The sequence below is a fragment of the Somniosus microcephalus genome, unplaced genomic scaffold, assembly GCF_052327205.1.
Source record: "Somniosus microcephalus isolate GS21.2 unplaced genomic scaffold, FLI_Smic_1.0 unresolved_chr2, whole genome shotgun sequence".
Taxonomy (NCBI): domain Eukaryota; kingdom Metazoa; phylum Chordata; class Chondrichthyes; order Squaliformes; family Somniosidae; genus Somniosus; species Somniosus microcephalus.
In genome coordinates this window covers 8725089-8747929 of record NW_028225180.1, presented here as the reverse complement: position 1 = coordinate 8747929, position 22841 = coordinate 8725089, and the positions used below count along the sequence as shown (strand labels likewise).

At 49.6% G+C, this 22841-nt stretch overlaps 1 protein-coding gene across 1 annotated transcript in view; it reads left to right on the top strand.

Moving 5' to 3' along the window:
- Positions 1-1400: 1400 nt before the first annotated feature.
- LOC147092075 (uncharacterized) overlaps positions 1401-22841 on the top strand; it is a 49582-nt gene continuing 28141 nt past the window's right edge. The window contains exons 1-4 of the mRNA XM_085975820.1: positions 1401-2123; positions 11469-11582; positions 13758-13814; positions 20384-20497. Coding sequence (XP_085831946.1) covers positions 11499-11582; positions 13758-13814; positions 20384-20497 — 255 coding nt within the window. The 5' untranslated portion in view covers positions 1401-2123; positions 11469-11498. The remainder of the gene's footprint in view (positions 2124-11468; positions 11583-13757; positions 13815-20383; positions 20498-22841) is intronic.

The following is a 22841-nucleotide window of genomic DNA, read 5'->3' as shown; positions in this document are numbered from 1 at the left end:
GCCCGAGTGGTCTCCCCAGCTCATTGCGGTTAACAGATGTTACATTGCAGCAGAAAGCTTAAAGCATCCCAACTACGAGATCCTCATAGCAGCTAATCGTATCCATTGGTGGCGGGGTGTTAATGTCATTACAGATTGCACAGATTGTGTCCCTTCAGACTCTTGTCCACTTTCCCCAGGCTAAATAAGGTCTGCCTCGAGTACTTTGATAGTGTTTTCGTAACAGTAATTTGGCAGGTTAACTGGTCAAGGTTCTCTTTCCCAATTGGGCTCCATCGCTTATGGGTGGAACCGATATCAATGACCCAATGACACACCATTGGGTCTACCAGAACTCTTGGAGACAGATATTGTTCCAAAGCAAGACTAAAAACAAAGGGGTAAAGTATTGATATCAGATCCCAAGGAGCACCCTTGATAATCCAGTTCCAGGTGTCAGACCTAGCTCAGTGGGTAGCACTCTCTCTCTCAGCCTCTTGAGCCAGATTGTCGTGAGTTTGAACCCTCACTTCAGAGACTCAAGCCCCATAATCCAGGGCTGACACTCCCTGGCGCCAGTACTGAGGGAGCGCCACACTGCCGCCTAGGGGGCAGTGCTGAGGGAGCGCTGCACTGTTGGAGGTGGCAGTACTGAGGGAGCGCTGCACTGTTGGAGGGGCAGGTAACTGAGGGAGCGCTGCACTGTCGGAGGGCAGTACTGAGGGAGCGCTGCACTGTCGGAGGGGGCAGTACTGAGGGAGCGCTGCACCTGTAGGAAGGGCAGTACTGAGGGAGCGCTGGCACTGGTGAGGGGCAGTACTGAGGGGAGCGCTGCACTGTTGGAGGGGCTAGTACTGAGGGGAGTGCCGCACTGTCGGAGGATCAGTACTGAGGGAGCACTGCACTGTCGGAGGGGCAGTAACTGAGGGGAGCGCTGCACTGTAGGAGGGGCAGTACTGAGGGAGCGCTGCACTGTCGGAGGGCAGTACTCTGAGGGAGAGCCGCACTGTCGGAGGATCAGTACTGAGGGAGAGCCGCACTGTCGGAGGATCAGTACTGAGGGAGAGGCCGCACTGTCGGAGGATCAGTACTGAGGGAGCGCCGCACTGTCGGAGGGGTCAGTACTGAGGAGCGCTGCACTGTAGGAGGGGCAGTACTGAGGGAGCACTGCACTGTAGGAGGGGCAGTACTGAGGGAGCACTGCACTGTCGGAGGGGGCAGTACTGAGGGAGCGCTGCACTGTAGAGGGGCAGTACTGAGGGAGCACTGCACTGTTGGATGGGGCAGTACCAAGGGAGCACTGCACTGTTGGAGGGGCAGTACTTGAGGGAAATGCTGCACTGTCGGCGGGACAGTACCCTGGGGTGCGTGCACTGCTCGGAGGGGCCGTCTCTTTCAGATGAGACGATAAACCGAAGACCCTTCTGCCCTCTCAGGTGGACGTAAAAGATCCCACGGCACTATTGGAACAAGAGCAGGGCAGGAGTTCTCCCTGGTGTCCTGGGGCCCAATATCCCCTCAACTAACACCACTAAAAACACATAATCTGGGCATTATCTCATTGCTGTTTGTGGGGAGCTTGCTGTGCACAAATTGGCTGCCACGCTTCCTACAATACAACAGTGATGTCACTGACTACACTTCAAAAAAGTACTTCATTGGCTGTAAAGCATTTTGAGAAATCTCTTTATCTTTTCTCTCTCCCTCTCTCTTTGCTTCTCTTGTTCATTCTCTCAATCTCTTTTTCTCTTTCCTCGCTTTCCTCTCTTTTGTTCTCTTTCTTTCCCTCCTTTGTCTTTCTCTTTCTCTTTTTCTTTCTCTCATTCTTTGTTTCTCTTTCTCTCTTTTTCACTTGCCAGATATTTTCTGAACTCAGTGTCTTGACTTCCGTCGAGTGGTATTTTGACTTGTGAGCATGGTGTTAACTTGACTTATGTGTTTCCTTTTCCCAGGCAATAGGAGATGGAGGAGCCACAGTCAACAACAGTCGAAACAGTCCAGCTTTCGAAGCATCTCACTTTCGTTGCCAAAAAACTCATTAGAGGCAACAGGAGGAAGCTCGTTCAGCCCCCTCGAGCCTGTTCCCATAGGAACAGGGGGAGGCCCGTTCAGCCCCCCTGTTTAAAGAACTGAAAGCTTTTGGTGTAAGAATATATATGTACCTATCCGTCTTGTAATAGTCTTGAGACGGTCTTTTCAGGTATCAGGAGAGAGAGAGCTAGTCACTTCCCCTCATCTTTCTCCGGCCTTCCAGTTAACCTCAGGGCCTGCCTCCGCGTAGTTCGCCTCTAATTGACCGCACAGGAAAGTCACTAGTGTTGTGTATGTACCTTTAAGGGAATAACTGGTCTTAGACTGCTAGTACCGGCAGTGACCACCCCTGTATAAAAGGCCCTAGCAGGCTTCTGTAGTTTCAGTTTCAAGCTGCCTCTTGTTCAGTAAAGTACTTGTTAAACTGTTCTCTTTCCCGAAGTCCGTGTATTATTGAGGCGCTGACTTTACAGTGGCGACGAGTAAGTTCGAACTCACCTGCAGTGTGGCATCATCTCACGGGGATCTCGCCTGAAAGGAAGGTCCTGGAAGGTCGTAGTCTGAGCAACGAGGGCGTCGACCGAGGGCAACCGCCCGAATAATCCATCGGTGTTTGGAGAATTGCGGGAGAGACTGTGGTTCCAGCAAATCGTGCTGGTAGCAGGTAGCGCGCTGACCCTTCCGGACTGCGGCGGGCTCAAGCTCGATCGAGCGGCTCCTACAAATCGGGTCGCCGCGCAGCGTCGCCGGGAAAAGAAAACGAGAGAGAGGGTCGGTGCTTGAGAACAGGATAGCGGAGAGAAACTAAACGGGGGGGAAGGAAAGCGAGACGCGCCGAAGCTGCGGGTCGCTGCCATTACCCCGTAGCTAGAACGCTAGGAGCAGCGTGGCAGTAAGGGGAAGAAGCAAAAGCACGGGAGGCGCCATTTTATCCCGTTGGGGAAGAAGCAAAAGCGCGGGAGGTGCCATTTTATTCCATTGGGGAAGAAGCAAAAGCGCGGGAGGCGCCATTTTAAATCGCCCAAGATGCCGAAAAGTGGCAGTATCACTGCTTTCGACAACGAGGTAGAAGACTGGACCACGTATGTGGAAAGAATTGAAGTGTACTGCAAGGCAAATGAGGTGGCTGATGGAAAGAGGGCATCGGTATTATTAAATCTGATGGGTGTGAGTACGTACGGCCTATTGCGGAATTTAATTACCCCAGCTAAACCAATGGAGAAAAGTTTTGAGGAGATTGTTCATATCTTACAGGAACATCTAAGCCCTACACCACTGCTGATAGCAGAAAGATTCAAGTTCCATAAAAGAAACCAGCACAAAGATGAGAGCAATGCTGACTATCTTATGGAACTACAGCAAGTTATCGAAGCACTACCAGTTCGGAAGCAGGACTGGCAGACACCTTACGGGATAAGTTTGTCTGCGGGCTCCAGAGTGAAGGAACCCAGAAACGACTACTTTCAAAAAAGGACCTGACCGCTAGAACAGGCTTTCAGCGTGGCAGTATCCTACGAAGCAGCAGCACGGGGAGCTGTGGAAATACAACAGAAACCACAAGAATACAGCGCTAGACGAAATGGGCGTATGGAGCCGAAAAGTGCTATCGCTTGCGGCAGAACAACCCATGAGCAGAAGGACTGCTGGTTTAAAGACAAAATATGCAGGCAATGCGGGAAAATGGGACATAGCAAGAGTCTGCAGGTCGGAAAGAAGACCAACACGACAAGAACTACTAAGGAACAGTACAGGAAAGTAAAGAAACTGACAGATAGTAGTTCAGAAGATCAGGAGAGTGATAAGGACTCCGGGAGCAGGCGACTAAGTTGTTTAAAGTTACACAACGTGATCGCAAAAGAAGATCACCGAACCATTTGGGTCACCCTCATGATAGCAGGGTCCCCAGTGAAGATGGAATTGGACACAGGATCAGCCCTAACTGTCATGAATCGACGAGACTATGAGCGGCTATTCTCACACATACCCTTAAAGGACACGTCCATTGTATTGAAGACATACACGGGGCAAAAGGTCTACCCGAGAGGAAAAATAAGGGTGCCAGTTGAATATAACGGAAAGGAAACACAGAAACTATACATGTATATACTACGAGATGGAGGACCACCATTATTGGGACGTGAATGGATCCGAAGACTACAATTGGATTGGCATTCAATTCTGGCACTAACTGTGACTGACAAAAAAGATGATGACGTCACACCTGGACGTCTGTCACAAATTCTATCTGATGCAGAAGAGGTGTTCCAACAAGGACTTGGGACTCTAAAAGGAGTAAAGGCAACCATAAAGATTGAGGATAACGCAACCCCAAAATTTTTCAAGGCCAGACCGGTGCCATACGCGATACGCCCAGCTGTGGAAGCTGAACTGGAAAGTCTGGAGCGCTCGGGGGTGCTGTCTAAGGTGGACTGGAGCGAGTGGGCCACACCCATTGTTCCTGTAATGAAGAAAGCATTGAGCAGCATGCCTGGGGAGCCAAGGAAGGTTCGCATCTGTGGGGACGTCAAGGTGACTGTGAACCCAGTCCTGCACACAGTACAGTATCCGCTTCCGCGGATAGAAGATATTTTCGCCTCACTATCTGGAGGGAAACGTTTTACAAAGATTGACCTGGCTCAAGCGTATCTACAAATGGAGGTGGAAGAAGCATCTAGGAAATACCTCACGATAAACACTCACAAAGGCCTTTACCAGTACAATTGACTGGTATTTGGGGTAGCATCGGTCCCGGCTATGTGGCAGAGGGCAATGGAACAAGTCCTGCAAGGGATCCCGGGGACCCAGTGTTATTTGGACGACATCCTGGTTACGGGTGAAAATGACAATGAACACCTTGCCAACCTGGAACAGGTGCTCACGAGATTGCAGGAATATGGGCTACGAGCCAACCGTCCCAAATGCGAGTTCTTCAGGAGACAAATCTCGTATTGTGGCCACATGATTGATGAGGAAGGGTTGCATAAGTCGCCGGACAAGATTGAGGCTGCAGTCAAGGCTCCAGCACCAGAAAATGTGTCGCAACTGAGGTCGTTCCTTGGGTTGGTGAACTACTACCATAAGTTCTTGCCGAATTTATCTACAATTCTGCACCCACTGAACGCCCTCCTTCAAACTGGTGTAACATGGAAATGGAGTGATGAGTGTAAGCGTGCCTTTCAGGAATGTAAATGCCAAATCACTTCAAAAGAAGTATTTGCCCACTACAACCCAACACTACCGATTCGGTTGGCATGTGATGCGTCACCTTACGGCATTGGAGTGGTCCTGTCACACAAATTCCGTGACGGTTCAGAGAGGCCAATAGCCTTTGCATCGCGCTCGCTAACCTCAGCCGAGCGTAACTACGCCCAGATTGACAGGGAGGCCCTCAGCCAGAGATAGAGTGTTCAATGAGCTTCACGAGGGTCATCTGGGAGGGGTAAAAATGAAGAGCCTAGCCAGGGCGTTTGTGTGGTGGCCGGGAATCGATAAAGAAATCGAGGATATGACCAAGAGATGCACAGGATGCCAGAAGGTCCAAAACGCTCCACCACAGGCCCCGCTACATCCATGGGAGTGGCCCTCATCTCCATGGCAACGGGTACACATTGATTTCGCTGGTCCATTTATGGACTCAATGTTTCTAATCGCTGTGGACGCCCATTCGAAATGGCCAGAGGTCATTAAAATGTCCTCCACCACTACGTAGAAAACTATTGCAGTCCTAAGGACCATCTTCGCCAGGAATGGGTTGCCAGAACAGATCTGTTCCGACAATGGCCCACAGTTTGTGTCTGAGGATTTCCGGAGGTTCCTGAAGAATAATGGGGTGAAACATTACACATCTGCCCCATATCATCCAGCCACAAATGGATTGGCTGAGAGGTTTGTTCAGACCTTTAAAAAGGCCATAAAGGCAATGTATAATGACGACATACCACTGCAACACAAGGTGGATAACTTCCTGTTTGCTTACCGGAATGCGACACATGCAGTAACCAACCAAACTCCAGCCGTACTGTTTTTCAACCGGAGACTAAGATGTCGCCTGGATTTGCTCAAACCAAACATAAGACGAGATGTTGAGGATAAGCAGTTTCAGCACATAAATGAGAAGCCAACCAGGAGCTTCAAGATAGGGCAACCAGTCTTGGCCCGCGACTACCGAACAGAAAAATGGCAGCCAGGCACGATATGCACACAGCAGGGACCACTAATGTACACAGTGGACATTGGAGAGAGCATCGTGAGATGCCATGCTGACCAGATTCTAGAGTCACAGGAACCAGCCAAACCTGTACCACAAGCATGTGCACCTGGTAATGAGCCCGAAGTACAGATTGCGCCTACCTCAGAAGCAGGGGTATTGGAAGCTGACGAACCAACCAATGACAATGAGCCAGAATTGACTCCACCGCCAGAACAGGATACTCGAGAAAGGCGCTATCCAGTCCAGATCAGGAAGCCTCCTCAAAGACTGAACTTATAAATGACTATTTCAGTTGATGTATATATTACTGAGAAAATTGTAATTGTAATTAGTTATTATTTAGTTGTTAAATGAATGTTATGTACTGTTTATCTAAAAGGGGAAGAATTGTTGTGTATGTACCTTTAAGGGAATAACTGGTCTTAGACTGCAGTACCGGCAGTGACCACCCCTGTATAAAAGGCCCTAGCAGGCTTCTGTAGTTTCAGTTTCAAGCTGCCTCTTGTTCAGTAAAGTACCTGTTAAACTGTTCTCCCGAAGTCCGTGTATTATTGAGGCGCGGACTTTACAACTAGTGATGTCATCTTATGCCCTCAAATGGACACACCATGTTACACACAGCTACACCGTAACAGTAGAAACAGGAGTAGGCCCATTCAGCCCCCTCAAGCCTGTTACCATAGGAACAGAAGTAGGCCCATTCAGCCCCCTCGAGCCTGTTACACTGGAACAGGAGGAGGCCATTCAGCCCCCTCGGGCCTGTTAACATAGGAACAGGGGGAGGCCCGTTCAGCCCCCTCGAGCCTGTTACCATAGGAACAGGGGTAGGCCCATTCAGCCCCCTCGAGCCTGTTACACTGGAACAGGAGGAGGCCATTCAGCCCCCTCGAGCCTGTTACTATAGGAACAGGAGGAGGCCATTCAGCTCCCACGAACCTGTTACCTTAGGAACAGGGGGAGGCCTGTTCAGCCCCCTCGAGCCTGTTACTATAAGAACAGGAGGAGGCCCATTCAGCCCCTCAGGCCTGCTCCACCATTCATTCAGATTATGGCCAATCTACTTCAGCTCCATTTACCCAGCCTTTGCTCCATATCCCTTGATACCCTAACCCCACAAAAATCTATCCATCTCAGTATTCAGAATTTCAACTAACGCACAGCCTTTCCCTTCAGTAGAGGGGCCAATAACCAGGGGGCATAGTTTCAAGGTAAGGGGCAGGAGGTTTAATGGGGATTTGAGGAAAAACTTTTTCACCCAGAGGGTGGTTGGAATCTGGAACTCACTGCCAGAAAGGGTGGTAGAAGCAGGAACCCTCACAACATTCAAGAAGCATTTAGATGAGCATTTGAAACACCATAGCATACAAGGCTACGGACCAAGTGCTGGAAAATGGGATTAGAATAGACAGGGCTTGATGGCCGGCGCGGACACGATGGGCCAAAGGGTCTCTTTCTGTGCTGTATAACTCTATGACTCTAGCCCCTACAACCCTCGGTATTTCTGTAACCTCCTCCGGCCCTACAACCCTCCAAGATGTCTGTGCTCCTAGAACCCTCCCTACCTCTGTGACCACCTCCAGCCCCTACAACCCTCCCTATCTCTGTAACCTCCTCCAGCCCCTACAACCCTCCCTATCTCTGTAACCTCCTCCAGCCCCTACAGCCCTCCCTATCTTTGTAACCTCCTCCAGCCCCTACAACCCACCCTATCTCTGTAACCTCCTCCAGCCACTACAACTCTCCCTATCTCTGTAACCTCCTCCAGCCCCTACAACCCTCCCTATCTATCTAATCTCCTCCAGCCCCTACAATCCTCCCTATTTCTGGAACCTCCTCCAGCCCCTACAATCCTCCCTATCTCTGTAACCTCCTTCAGCCCTCCCTATCTCTGTAACCTCCTACAACCCTCCCTATCTCTCTAACCTCCTCCATCTATACAACCCTCCCTATCTCTGTAACCTCCTCCAGCCCCTACAACCCTCCCTATCTCTGTAACCTCCTACAGCCCTCCCTATCTCTGTAACCTCCTACAACCCTCCCTATCTCTCTAACCTCCTCCATTTATACAACCCTCCCTATCTCTGTAACCACCTCCAGCCCCTACAACCCTCCCTATCTCTGTAACCTCCTCCAGCACCTAGAAACCCCCCTATCTCTGTAACCACCTCCAGCCCCTACAACCTTCCCTATCTCTGTAACCTGCTCCAGCCCTACAACCCTCCCTATTTCTGTAACCTCCTCCAGCCCTACAACCCTCCCTATCTATGTAACCTCCGCCAGCCCTACAACCCTCCCTATCTCTGTAACCTCCTCCAGCGGTCCAACCCTCCCTATCTCTGTAACCTCCTCCAGCCCCTACAATCCTCCCTATCTCTGTAACCTCCTCCAGCCCTACAACCCTCCCTATCTCTGTAACCTCCTCCAGCCCTACAACCCTCCCTATCTCTGTAACCTCCTCCAGCGCTACAACCCTCCCTATCTCTGTAACCTCCTCCAGCCCCTACAACCCTTCCTCTCTCTGTAACCTCCTCCAGCCCCTACAACCCACCCTATCTCTGTAACCTCCTCCAGCCCTACCACCCTCCATATCTCTGTAACCTCCTCCAGCCCCCACAACCCTCCCTATCTCTAACCTCCTCCAGCCCCTACAACCCTCCCTATCTCTGTAACCTCCTCCAGCCCTACAACCCTTCCTATCTCTGTAACCTCCTCCAGCGCTACAACCCTCCCGATCTCTGTAACCTCCTCCAGCCCTACAACCCTCCCTATCTCTGTAACCTCCGCCAGCCCCTACAACCCTCCCTATCTCTGTAACCTGCTCCACCCCTACAACCCTCCCTATCTCTGTAACCTCCTCCAGCCCCTACAACCCTCCCCATCGCTGGAATCTCCTCCAGCCCTACAACCCTCCCTATCTCTGTAACCTCCTCCAGGCCCTACAAACCTCCCTATCTCTGTAACCTGCTCCAGCCCCTACAAACCTCCCCATCGCTGGAATCTCCTCCAGCCCCTACCAACCTCCCTATCTCTGTAACCTCCTCCAGCCCCTACAACCCTCCCTATCTCTGTAACCTCCTCCAGCCCCTACAACCCTCCCTATCTCTGTAACCTCCTCCAGCCCCTACAACCCTCCCTATCTCTGTAACCTCCTCCAGCCCCTACAACCCTCCCTATCTCTGTAACCTGCTCCAGCCCCTACAAGCCTCCCTATCTCTGTAACCTCATCCAGCCCCTACAACCCTCCCTATCTCTGTAACCTCCTCCAGCCCTACAACCCTCCCTATCTCTGTAACCTCCTCCAGCCCCTACAACCCTCCCTATCTCTGTAACCTCCTACAGCCCTCCCTATCTCTGTAACCTCCTACAACCCTCCCTATCTCTCTAACCTCCTCCATTTATACAACCCTCCCTATCTCTGTAACCACCTCCAGCCCCTACAACCCTCCCTATCTCTGTAACCTCCTCCAGCACCTAGAAACCCCCCTATCTCTGTAACCACCTCCAGCCCCTACAACCTTCCCTATCTCTGTAACCTGCTCCAGCCCTACAACCCTCCCTATTTCTGTAACCTCCTCCAGCCCTACAACCCTCCCTATCTATGTAACCTCCGCCAGCCCTACAACCCTCCCTATCTCTGTAACCTCCTCCAGCGCTACAACCCTCCCTATCTCTGTAACCTCCTCCAGCCCCTACAACCCTCCCTATCTCTGTAACCTCCTCCAGCCCTACAACCCTCCCTATCTCTGTAACCTCCTCCAGCCCCTACAACCCTTCCTCTCTCTGTAACCTCCTCCAGCCCCTACAACCCACCCTATCTCTGTAACCTCCTCCAGCCCTACCACCCTCCATATCTCTGTAACCTCCTCCAGCCCCCACAACCCTCCCTATCTCTAACCTCCTCCAGCCCCTACAACCCTCCCTATCTCTGTAACCTCCTCCAGCCCTACAACCCTTCCTATCTCTGTAACCTCCTCCAGCGCTACAACCCTCCCGATCTCTGTAACCTCCTCCAGCCCTACAACCCTCCCTATCTCTGTAACCTCCTCCAGCCCTACAACCCTCCCTATCTCTGTAACCTCCGCCAGCCCCTACAACCCTCCCTATCTCTGTAACCTGCTCCACCCCTACAACCCTCCCTATCTCTGTAACCTCCTCCAGCCCCTACAACCCTCCCCATCGCTGGAATCTCCTCCAGCCCTACAACCCTCCCTATCTCTGTAACCTCCTCCAGGCCCTACAAACCTCCCTATCTCTGTAACCTGCTCCAGCCCCTACAAACCTCCCCATCGCTGGAATCTCCTCCAGCCCCTACCAACCTCCCTATCTCTGTAACCTCCTCCAGCCCCTACAACCCTCCCTATCTCTGTAACCTCCTCCAGCCCCTACAACCCTCCCTATCTCTGTAACCTCCTCCAGCCCCTACAACCCTCCCTATCTCTGTAACCTCCTCCAGCCCCTACAACCCTCCCTATCTCTGTAACCTGCTCCAGCCCCTACAAGCCTCCCTATCTCTGTAACCTCATCCAGCCCCTACAACCCTCCCTATCTCTGTAACCTCCTCCAGCCCTACAACCCTCCCTATCTCTGTAACCTCCTCCAGGCCCTACAACCCTCCCTATCTCTGTAACCTCCTCCAGCCCCTACAACCCTCCCTATCTCTGGAACCTCCTCCAGCCCCTACAACCCTCCCTATCTCTGTAACCTCCTCCAGCCCTACAACCCTCCCTATCTCTGTAACCTCCTCCAGCCCTACAACCCTCCCTATCTCTGTAACCTCCTCCAGCCCCTACAACCCTCCCTATCTCTCTAACCTCCTCCAGCCCCTACAACCCTCCCTATCTCTCTAACCTCCTCCAGCCCCTACAACCCTCCCTATCTCTGTAACCTCCTCCAGCCATACGATCCTCCCTGTCTCTGTAGCCCTGAATCCTGGTCTCTTGCACTTCCCCCTATTTTCATCGCTCCACCATTGTGGCTGTGCCTTCAGGCACCCAGGCCCTGAGCTCTGGAATTTCCTCCCTAAACTTCTCCGCCTCTCTCTCCTCCTTTAAGAAGCTCCGTAAAACCTACCTCTTTGACCAAGCTTCTTGGGGTCACCTGTCCTCATATCTTCTTACATGGCTCGGTATCAAATTGTGCTTGATGATTGCTCTTGTGATGCGCTCAGGACCTATTTACTACGTTAGAGGCGCTGTATAAATGCAATTGGTTGTTCCCGTATGACCTCTTTTCCCTCCCCTACTTGTAGGCTACGCAGTTCGTTGCTGGAATAGTTCAGATGGCGTTTGGCATCCCGTTGATTTACACTTCGAACTTCTCAGTTGCAGGCATGCTTGGGACCATGTGGTGGACGGGAGTGTGGGTCTGTCGCCATTTCATTCAAATATCGAGTTACTAAGGTCACATTATCATTGCATTTTGACAACTTGGCAGTCTTCGGTTCTCTGCCACCAACTCTGTTCCCTTCGCCACCGCCTCCATCCTTGGCCACTGTCTGAGGCTGAACCAGACTGTTCGCAACCGCGGCGCTGTATTTAACCCCAAGTTTGAGCTTCCGATCCCTGTATCACTCCCTATCGCTAAGACCGCCTACTTCCACCTCCGCAACAATTGCTTGACTCCGCCCCTGCCCCAGAAACCCTCGTCCGCACCCTTTGTCACCCCCAGACTCCCGGCTATTCCAACGCTCTCCTGGCCGGCCTCCCATTTTCCACCCTCCGTAAGGATGAGCTCATTGAGCACTCTTGCTGCCCCGCATCCTAACTTACACCCAGTCCCGTTCACCCATCACCCCGCACAGTGCTCGCTGACCTACATTGGCTCCCAGTCCAGCAAAACCTCGATTTAAAAATTCTCACCCTCGTGTTCAAATCCCTCCATGGCACACGTGTCCCTCCCTATCTCTGTAACCTCCTCCAGCCCCTACAACCCTCCCTTTCTCTGTAACCTCCTCCAGCCCTACAACCCTCCCTATCACTATAACCTCCTCCAGCCCCTACAACCCTCCCTATCTCTGTAACCTCCTCCAGCCCCTACAACCCTCACTATCTCTGTAACCTCCTCCAGCCCTACAACCCTCCCTATCTCTGTAACCTCCTCCAGCCCCTACAACCCTCCCTATCTCTGTAACCTCCTCCAGCCCCTACAACCCTCCCTATCTCTGTAACCTCCTCCAGCTCCTACAACCCTCCCTATCTCTGTAACCTCCTCCAGCTCCTACAACCCTCCCTATCTCTGTAACCTCCTCCAGCCCCTACAACCCTCCCTATCTCTGTAGCCTCCTCCAGCCCCTACAACCCTCCCTATCTCTGTAACCTCCTCCAGCCCTACAACCCTCCGTATCTCTGTAAACTCCTCCAGCCCCTACAACCTTCCCTATCTCTGTAACCTCCTCCAGCCGCTACAACCCTCTCTTTCTCTGTAACCTCCTCCTGCCCCTACAACCCTCCCTATCTCTGCAACCTCCTCCAGTCCCTACAACCCTCCGTATCTCTGTAACCTCCTCCAACCCCTACAACCCTCCCTATCTCTGTAACCTCCTCCAGCCTTACAACCCTCCCTATCGCTGTAACCTCCTCCAGCCCTACAACCCTCCCTATCTCTGTAACCTCCTCCAGCCCCTATAACCCTCCCTATCTCTGTAGCCTCCTCCAGCCCTACAACCCTCCCTATCTCTGTAACCGCCTCCACTCCCTACAGCCCTCCCTATCTCTGTAACCCCCTCCAGCCCCTACAAACCTCCCTATCTCTGTAACCTCCTCCAGTCATACAACCCTCCCTATCTCTGTAACCTCCTCCAGCCCCTACAACCCTCCCTATCTCTGTAACCGCCTCCACTCCCTACAGCCCTCCCTATCTCTGTAACCCCCTCCAGCCCCTACAACCCTCCCTATCTCTGTAACCTCCTCCTGCCCCTACAACCCTCCCTATCTCTGTAACCTCTCCAGCCCTACAACCCTCCCTATCTCTGTAACCTCCTCCAGCCCTACAACCCTCCCTATCTCTGTAACCTCCTCCAGCCCTACAACCCTCCCTATCTCTGTAACCTCCTCCAGCCCCTACAACCCTTCCTATCTCTGTAACCTCCTCCAGCCCCTACAACCCTCCCTATCTCTGTACCCTCCTCCAGGCACTACAATCCTCTGAGATCTTTGCGCTGCACCAATTCTGGCCACTTGCGCATCCCCTGATTTTAATTGTTCCACCGTTGGCGGCCGTGCCTTCAGCTGCTTAGACCCTAAGCTCTGAATCCCCTCCCTAAACCTCACCACCTCTCTCCCTCCTCTAAGACTCTCCTTAAAACCTACCTCTCACCTGTCCTAATATCGCCTTATGTGGCTCGGTGTCAAATTTTGTTTGATAATCTCTCCTGTGAATCAACTTGGGACATTTTTACTCCGTTAAAGGCGCTGAATAAATGGAAAATGTCGTAAACATGCAAGTTCGTTCTTTCTTACTGAAATGCCAGTCAGAATTAGACATAAAGTGCTGTGATCTCTTCTTTCCCTAACAATATTTCTCCTTTGCTCTTTGACAGTGCTCGATTTCAGGAATAATGAATGTGTTCCTTCATAATTCATCAAACATAACCCTTGTAAGTACACACAAACACATAATCTCTGTAGACAGTTTAATGTCTCATCCGAAAGACCCTGTTCTAACTTCTCTCCATCCACCTCTGCACTAGTAAGAATTAGAACATAAGAAATAGGAGCAGGAGTCGGCCATTTGGCCTCTCGAGCCCACTCGCTATTCGATAAGATCATGGCTGATCTTTCACCTCAGCTCCACTTTCCCGCACAATCCCCACATCCCTTGGTTCCATTAGTCTCCAAAAATCCATCAATCTCAGTCTTGAATGTACTCAGCAACTGAGCCTCCACAGCCCTCTGGGGTAGAGAATTCCAAAGATTCACCACCCTCTGAGTGAAGAAATTTCTCCTCATCTCAGTCCTAAATGGCAGTCTGCACAGAGAGGGATTAAATGGAGTGGACTTGAACAGACTGTTTTATTTGGGAATTCGGAGAAGAGGGGGAAGGAGTTGTTGCTTTTTACCTACACCACTTGTGGTGCTTTGTGTTACAGGTAGATATTTAATTTCAGTACCCTTAATCTAGATCAAGCAAGTAGTCAAGAAACTACACTGTAAACTAAGTTACCTAAATACAAATTTAATTAAATAAAACAAGGTCATATCGGGATGGCAGTGCAGGCGGTGTGCTGCAACTGCAGCATGTGGGAGTTTGTGGAGAGCATTGTGATCTCGGACAACCACGTTTGCAGTAAGTGCCTGCACCTTGAGGAACTTCAGCTCAGAGTTTTTGAGCTGGAGTCTGAGGTGCAGACATTGCAGGGCATCAGGGATGGGGAGAGTTACCTGGACACTTTGATCCAGGAGTCAGTCACACCCCTTAGGTTAGGTAGTGGTACAGGTCTGGTTAGTGGTCAGGGACAGGAGGGTGTGACTGCAACTCAGGCAGGTGAGGGGACCCCAGGTGCAGTGCTGGAGGAGCCTCAGCCTTTGCCCTTGTCCAACAGGTATGAGGTTCTTGCTGCCTGTGTGGATGAGGACAAAGCCTGCAGGATGGATGAGCAAGCTGACCATGGTGCAGGAGGCCATTCAAGTGGGGGAAGTGAAAGGGAATGGAGTTGTGGTGGGGGACAGTATAGTCAGGGGGATAGATACTGTTCTCTGCAGCCGCGACCGAGAGTTCCGAAGGTTGTGTTGCCTGCCCGGTGCCAGGGTTAAAGACACCTCCTTGCGACTGGAGAAGAACTTGGAGTAGATGGGGGAGGATCCAGTTGTCGTAGTCCATGTAGGAACCAATGACATAGGTAGAACAAGGAATGAGGTTCTGCTGAGGGAGTTTGAGGAGCTAGGATCCAAATGAAAAAGCAGAACCTCAAAGGTAATAATCTCTGGATTGTTACCTGATCCAAGCGCAAATTGGCATAGGGACAAATAGAGGTTTAAATGCGTGGCTCAAAGAGTGGTGTGGGAGGAAGGGGTTTCAGTTCATGGGGCACTGGCACCAGGACTGGGGAAAGAGGGAGCTGTTCCGTTGGGACGGGCTCCACTTAAACTGGGCTGGGACCAGTGTCCTGGCGAACCGAATAACTAGAGCAGTAGACAGGGCTTTAAACTAATGAAGAGAGGGTGGGAGGAGTCAGGAAAGAGTAAATTTAAAAGCAGCGAGAGAAATGTCAAGGCTCCAGAGCAGAGTAGAGTTTTGGGTAAAAATAAACAGAGTGGGCCAGGAAGGGACAGAGAGAGTAACAAAGGTAATAAGGCACCAGTGACTAAGGTGACATCAGGGAAAAATAGAAATAAGATAAAGCTAAAGGCACTCGCAACAAAATAGATGAATTAATAGCACAGAGAGAAATGAATAGCCATAGTGGAGACGTGGTTGCAAAGTGGCCAAGGTTGGGAATTAAATATTCCAGGATACTTAACTTTTAGAAGAGATAGGCAAAATGGAAAAGGAGGAGGGGTGGCCCTGATAATAAAGGATGGGATAAAGACAGTAAAGAGAAAGGATCTTGGCTCCGAAAATCAAGAAGTAGAATCAGTTTGGGTGGAGCTAAGAAACAGCAAGGGGCAGAAAACATTGGTGGGAGTTGTTTTTGGCCCCCAAACAATAGTTGTAATGTAGGGCAGAGTATAAATCAGGAAATTAGAGGTACATGAAACAAGGGTTTAATCTACCTATAGACTGGGCAAACCAAATTTGTAGTAATAGTGTGGAGGACGAATTCATGGAATGTATGCAAGATAGTTTTCTAGATCAGTATGTTGAGGAACCAACTAGGGAACAGGCTATTTTAGATCTAGTATTGTGCAATGAGAAAGGGTTAATTAATAACCTTGTAGTAAAGGGGCCTTTAGGGAAGAGTGACCATAATATGATATAATTTTATATTGAGTTTGAAAGTGATTTAGTTAAATCTGAAACTAGGGTCTTAAACCTAAACAAAGGAAACTACGTAGCTGTGAGGGGCGAGTTGGCGAAGGTAGATTGGGAAACTACATTAAAAGGTATGACAGTAGACAAGCAATGGCTAGCATTTAAAGAATTAATGCATAATTTACAACAAATATACATTCCTTTAAGGCACAAAAACCCCACAGGAAAAGTGGTCCAACCATGGCTAACAAGAGAAGTTAAAAACAGTATTAAATCAAAGGACGAGGCTTATAATGTTGCCACAAAGAATAGTAAGCCTGAGGATTGGGAGGATTTTATATTTCAGCAAAGGAGGACCAAGAAATTGATAAAGAAAGGGAAAATAGAATATGAGACTAAACTAGCGAGAGACATAAAAACAGACTGTAAAAGCTTCTATAGGTATGTAAAAAGGAAAAGATTAGCGAAAGTAAATGTGGGTCCCGTACAGGCTGAGACAGGAGAAGTTATAATGGGGAATAAGGAAATGGCAGAGAAATTAAACAAATACTTTGTATCTGTCTTCACAGAAGAAGACGCAAAAACTTCTCGGAAATAGTGGAGAACCAAGGGTCCAGCGAGAATGAGGAACTGAAAGAAATTAGTATTAGTAAAAAAAAGTACTGGAGAAATGAATGGGACTGAAAGCCGATAAATCCCCTGGACCTGATGGCCTACATCCTAGGGTTTTGAAAGAGGTGGCTATAGAGATAGTGGAGGCATTGGTTGTTATTTTCCAAAATTCCATAGATTCTGGAACGGTTCCCGCGGATTGGAAGGTAGCAAATGTAACCCCACTATTTAAGAAAGGAGGGAGAGAGAAAATGGGAAACTACAGACCAGTTAGCCTGACATCAGTATTGCTAGAATCTATTATTAAGGACGTGGTAACAGGGCACTTAGAAAATAATAATAGGATTGGGCAGACTCAACACGGATTTATGAAAGGGAAATCATGCTTGACAAATGAGGTTGTAACTGGCAGAATAGATAAGGGGGAGCCAGTGGATGTGGTGTATTTGGATTTTCAGAAGGCATTCGATAAGGTACCACACAAGAGGTTATTAAAAAGAATTAGAGCTCATGGGATTGGGGGTAACATACTAGCATGGATTGAGGATTGGTTAACGGACAGAAAACAGAGAGTAGGAATAAACGGGTCATTTTCGGGTTGGCAGGCTGTAACTAGTGGGGTACCACAAGGATCAGTGCTTGGGCCTCAGCTATTCACAATCTACATCAATGATTTGGATGAGGGGACCAAATGTAATATTTCCAAGTTTGCTGATGATACAAAGCTGGGTGGGAATGTAAGTTGTGAGGAGGATGCAAGGAGGCTGCAAGGGGATATAGACAGGCTACGTGAGTGGGCAAGAACATGGCAAATGGAATATAATGTGGAGAAATGTGAAGTTATCCACTTTGGTAGGAATAATATCAAAGCAGAGTATTTTTTAAATGGTGAGAGATTGGGAAATGTTGGTGTTCAGAGGGACCTGGGTGTCCTTGTACACGAATCACTGAAAGTTAACATGCAGGTACAGCAAGCAGTTAGGAAAGCAATTGGTATGTTGGCCTTTATTACAAGAGGATGAGTATAAGAGTAAAGACGTCTTACTGCAATTATACAGGGCCCTAGTGAGACCACACCTGGAGTATTGTGTACAGTTTTGGTCTCCTTACCTAAGGAAGGATATACTTGCCATAGCGGGAGCGCAACGAAGGTTCACCAGACTGGTTCCTGGGATGGGGGGATTGTCCTGTGAGGAGAGATTGAGTAGACTAGGCCTATATTTTCTAGAGTTTAGAAGAATGAGAGGTGATCTCATTGAAACATACAAAATTCTTACAGGGCTTGACAGGGTAGATGCAGGGAGGATGTTCCCCCTGGCTGGGGAGTCTAGAACCAGGGGTCAGAGTCTCAGAATAAGGGGTCACCCATTTAGGACTGAGATGAGGAGAAATTTCTTCACACAGAGGGTGGTGAATCTTTGGAATTCTCTACCCCAGAGGGCTGTGGAGGCTCGGTCGTTGAGTATATTCAAGACAGAGATCCATAGATTTTTGAATATTAAGTGAATCAAGGGATATGGGGATAGTGCAGGAAAGTGGAGATGAGGTGGAAGATCAGCCATGATCTCATTGAATGGCGGAGCAAGCTCGAAGGGCCAAATGGCCGACTCCTGCTCCTATTTCTTATGTTCTTATGAGAGACTTAGAGAAGCTGGGGTTGTTCTCCTCAGAGCAGAGAAGGGTAAGGGGAGATTAACCAGAATGGTACCGGGGATGAGGGACTTCAGTTATGTGGAGAGACTTAGAGAAGCTGGGGTTGTTCTCCTCAGAGCAGAGAAGGGTAAGGGGAGATTAACCAGAATGGTACCGGGGATGAGGGACTTCAGTTATGTGGAGAGACTTAGAGAAGCTGGGGTTGTTCTCCTTAGAGCAGAGAAGGTTAAGGGGAGATTTAATAGATGTGTTCAAAATTATGAAGGGGCTTTAATAGAGTGAATAAACAGAAATTATTTCCATTGGCAGAAGGGTCAGTAACCAGAGGACACAGATTGAAGATAATTGGCAAAAGAACCAGAGGGGGAGATGAGGAGAATTTATTTTACGCAGCGAGTTGTTGTGATCTGGAATGCGCTGCCTGAAAGGGCAGTGGAAGCAGATTCAACAGTAACTTTCAAAAGGGGAATTGGAGAAATACTGGGAGGGAATATTTGTACATGGCTAAGGGGAAAGAGCAGTGAGTGGGACGAATTGGATCGGCACGATGGGCAGCCTGGCCTCCTCCTGTGCTGCATTATTCTATGTTTCTATAAGTACACAGACACAAACTTTGAAGGTGGCAGGACAAGTTGAGAAGGCTGTGTTCAACAACAACTGCATTTATATAGCGCCATTAACGTAGAAAAATGTCCCGAGGCGCTTCACAGGAGCATAAATCAGGCTAAATCAGACCCGGAGCCACATAAGGAGATATTAGGACAGGTGACTAAAAGCTTGGTCAAAGAGGTAGGTTTTAAGGAGCTTCTTAAAGGAGGCAAGAGAGAGAGGTTGAGAGCATTAAGGAGGGAATTCTAGAGCTTAGGGACCTCGGAGGGTTGTAGGGCTGGAGGAGGTTACAGAGATAGGGAGGGTTGTAGGGGCTGGAGGAGGTTACAGAGATAGGGAGGGTTGTAGGGGCTGGAGGAGGTTACAGAGATAGGGAGGGTTGTCAGGCTGGAGGAGGTTAGAGAGATAGGGATGGTTGTAGGGCTGGAGGAGGTTAGAGAGATAGGGAGGGTTGTAGGGCTGGAGGAGGTTACAGAGATAGGGAGGGTTGTCGGCTGTAGGAGGTTACAGAGATAGGGAGGGTTGTCAGGCTGGAGGAGGTTACAGAGATAGGGAGGGTTGTCAGGCTGGAGGAGGTTACAGATATATGGAGGGTTGTAGGGGCTGGAGGAGGTTACAGAGATAGGGAGGGTTGTCAGGCTGGAGGAGGTTACAGATATATGGAGGGTTGTAGGGGCTGGAGGAAGTTACAGAGATAGGGTTGTAGGCCTGGAGGAGGTTACAGATAGGGAGGGTTGTAGGGGCTGGAGGAGGTTACAGAGATAGGGACGGTTGTAGGGGCTGGAGGAGTTTACAGAGATAGGGAGGGTTGTAGGGGCTGGAGGAGGTTACAGAGATAAGGAGGGTTGTACGGCTGGAGGAGGTTACAGAGATAGGGAGGGTTGTAGGGGCTGGAGGAGGTTACAGAGATGAGGGTTGTACGGCTGGAGGCGGTTACAGAGATAGGGAGGGTTGTAGGGCTGGAGGAGGTTGCAGAGATAGGGAGGGTTGTAGGGGCTGGAGGAGGTTACAGAGATAGGGATGGTTGTAGAGCTGGAGGAGGTTACAGAGATAGGGAGGGTTGTAGGGCTGGAGGAGGGTCCCGAGATAGGGAGGGTGGCAAGGCCATGGAGGGATCTGAATACGAGGATGAGAATTTTAACTCAAGGCTTTGCCGCACTCAGGTTCTGTGTAGGTCGGCGATCACAGAGGTGATGGGTGATCGTGACTTGATGCAAGTTAAGATACAGGCCAGCTTGAATGATACAATCTACCTTACATAATGCTGCTGTTCTGAGAAAGACAATGCCCACTAGATGATTTAAAAATAAACATTTTCACTTTTAAGATCCCTCTTGAATTTCAACTCGAGCAATTTATTCTACATTGCATCTTTCCCAGGTAAGGGCCGCATTGTTGGTGAACTGCATGAGTATATTAATTACAGGAGCCGGGATCGTGCTGTACGTGACATCGATATTTTTCACGCCCCGCAACGAAGGCATTTATCTCACGGTAAGTCAATAAGAGTGGAACGAGTCGCAGAAATGATAAACCCAGAGCTTGCTCGGTGCTCACGCAGGCTGACAAACTCTTCCCCCCCTTCCTTGTTTTTCTGACCTTTCTTCTGTCCGCCATTTTCGCAGATGCGTTAACCCGCTAAAAGCAAACGGGTTTGTAGTGTCCGGGTATCAATAATACTCGGACTGCAGGAGAACAATAAAACAGGTATTTACTGAACAGAGGGGAACTCAAGACTGAAATACAGAAGCCTGCTATGGCTTTATATACAGGGGTGGTCACTGCCGGTACTGCAGTATAGAATCAGTTCTTCTCTTAAAGGAACATACATAACAATTCCTCCCCTTTTAGATAAACAGTACATAACATTCATTTAACAACTAAATAATAACTAATTACAATTACCATTTTCTCTGTACTATATACATCAACTGAAATAATCATTTATAAGTTCAGTCTTTGAGGACACTTCCTGATCCTGACTGGATAGCACCTTTCTCGAGTATCCTGTTCTTGTGGCGGAGTTGATTCTGGCTCATTGTCATTGGTTGGTTCGTCAGCTTCCAATACCACTGCTTCTGAGGTAGACGCAATCTGTACTTCGGGTTGATTACCAGGTGCACCTGCTCGTGGTATGGGTTTGGCTTGTTCCTGTGACTCTGGAATCTGGTCAGCATGGCGTCTCAGGATGCTCTCTCCAATGTCCACTGTGTACATTAGTGGTCCCTGCTGTGTGCATATCGTTCCTGGCTGCCATTTTTTGTTCGGTAGTCACGGGCCAAGACTGGTTGCCCTATCTTGAAGCTCCTGGTTGGCTTCTCATTTATGTGCTGGAATTGCTTATCCTCAACGTCTCGTCTTATGTTTGGTTTGAGCAAATCCAGGCGACATCTTAGCCTTCGGTTGAAGAACATTATGGCTGGAGCTTGGTTGGTGACTGCATGTGTCGCATTCTGGTAAGCAAACAAGAAATTATCCACCTTGTGTTGTAGTGGTATGTCGTCATTATACATTGCCTTTATTGCCTTTTTAAAGGTCTGAACAAACCTCTCAGCCAATCCATTTGTGGCTGGATGATATGGGGCAGATGTGTAATGTTTCACCCCATTATTCCTCAGAAACCTCCGGAAATCCTCGGACACAAACTGTGGCCCATTGTCGGAGCAAATCTGTTCTGGCAAGCCATTCCTGGCGAAGATGGTCCGTAGGACTGCAGTAGTTTTCTCCATGGTGGTGGAGGACATTTTGATGACCTCTGGCCATTTCGAATGGGCGTCTACAGCGATTAGGAACATTGAGTCCATAAATGGACCAGCGAAATCAATGTGTACCCGTTGCCATGGAGATGAGGGCCACTCCCATGGATGTAGCGGGGCCTGTGGTGGAGCGTTTTGGACCTTCTGGCATCCTGTGCATCTCTTGGTCATATCCTCGATTTCTTTATCGATTCCCGGCCACCACACAAACGCCCTGGCTAGGCTCTTCATTTTTACCCCTCCCAGATGACCCTCATGAAGCTCATTGAGCACTCTATCTCTCAACTTGGGTGGAATTACCACTCGGGATCCACACATCAAGGTCCCCCGGCACACTGACAGCTGTTCTCTCCTTGGCGAGAATGCTGGCAACAGTGAGTCGCCATGTGCTGGCCATCCCTTCACCGTCAAATCATAGACCTGAGAGAGTGTTGGGTCATTTCGGGTTTCCTTCTCTGTACTTGAGTTTGTAACAGGTAGACATTCGACTATGGTCGCATGGAATATCTCAACAGGGTCCACTGCAGGTGCTTCCTCTACCGTAGGCAACGGTAGGCGCGACAGCCCATCAGCGTTTCCATGCTGTTTCGTACCCTTGTACTCTATGTCGTACTGATGTGCCCCTAGAAAAAGTGACCATCTTTGCAGCCGTTGCGCCGTCATCACCGGAACGCCCTTCTTTGGGTTAAAAATGGAGACCAGGGGCTGATGATCAGTCAGTAGGGTGAATTTCTGCCCGTGCAGATAGTGATTGAACTTCTTCACCCCCCACACCAGGCTGAGGGCCTCCCTGTCAATCTGGGCGTAGTTACGCTCGGCTGAGGTTAACGAGTGCGACGCAAAGGCTATTGGCCTCTCTGAACCGTCAGGGAATTTGTGTGACAGCACCGCTTCGATGCCGTAGGGAGACGCATCACATGCTAACCGAATTGGTAGTGTTGGATTGTAGTGGGCCAATACTTCTTTTGAAGTGATTAGGCATTTACATTTCTGAAAGGCACGCTTACACTCATCACTCCATTTCCATGTTACTCCAATTTGCAGCAGGGCGTTCAGTGGGTGCAGAATTGTAGATAAATTCG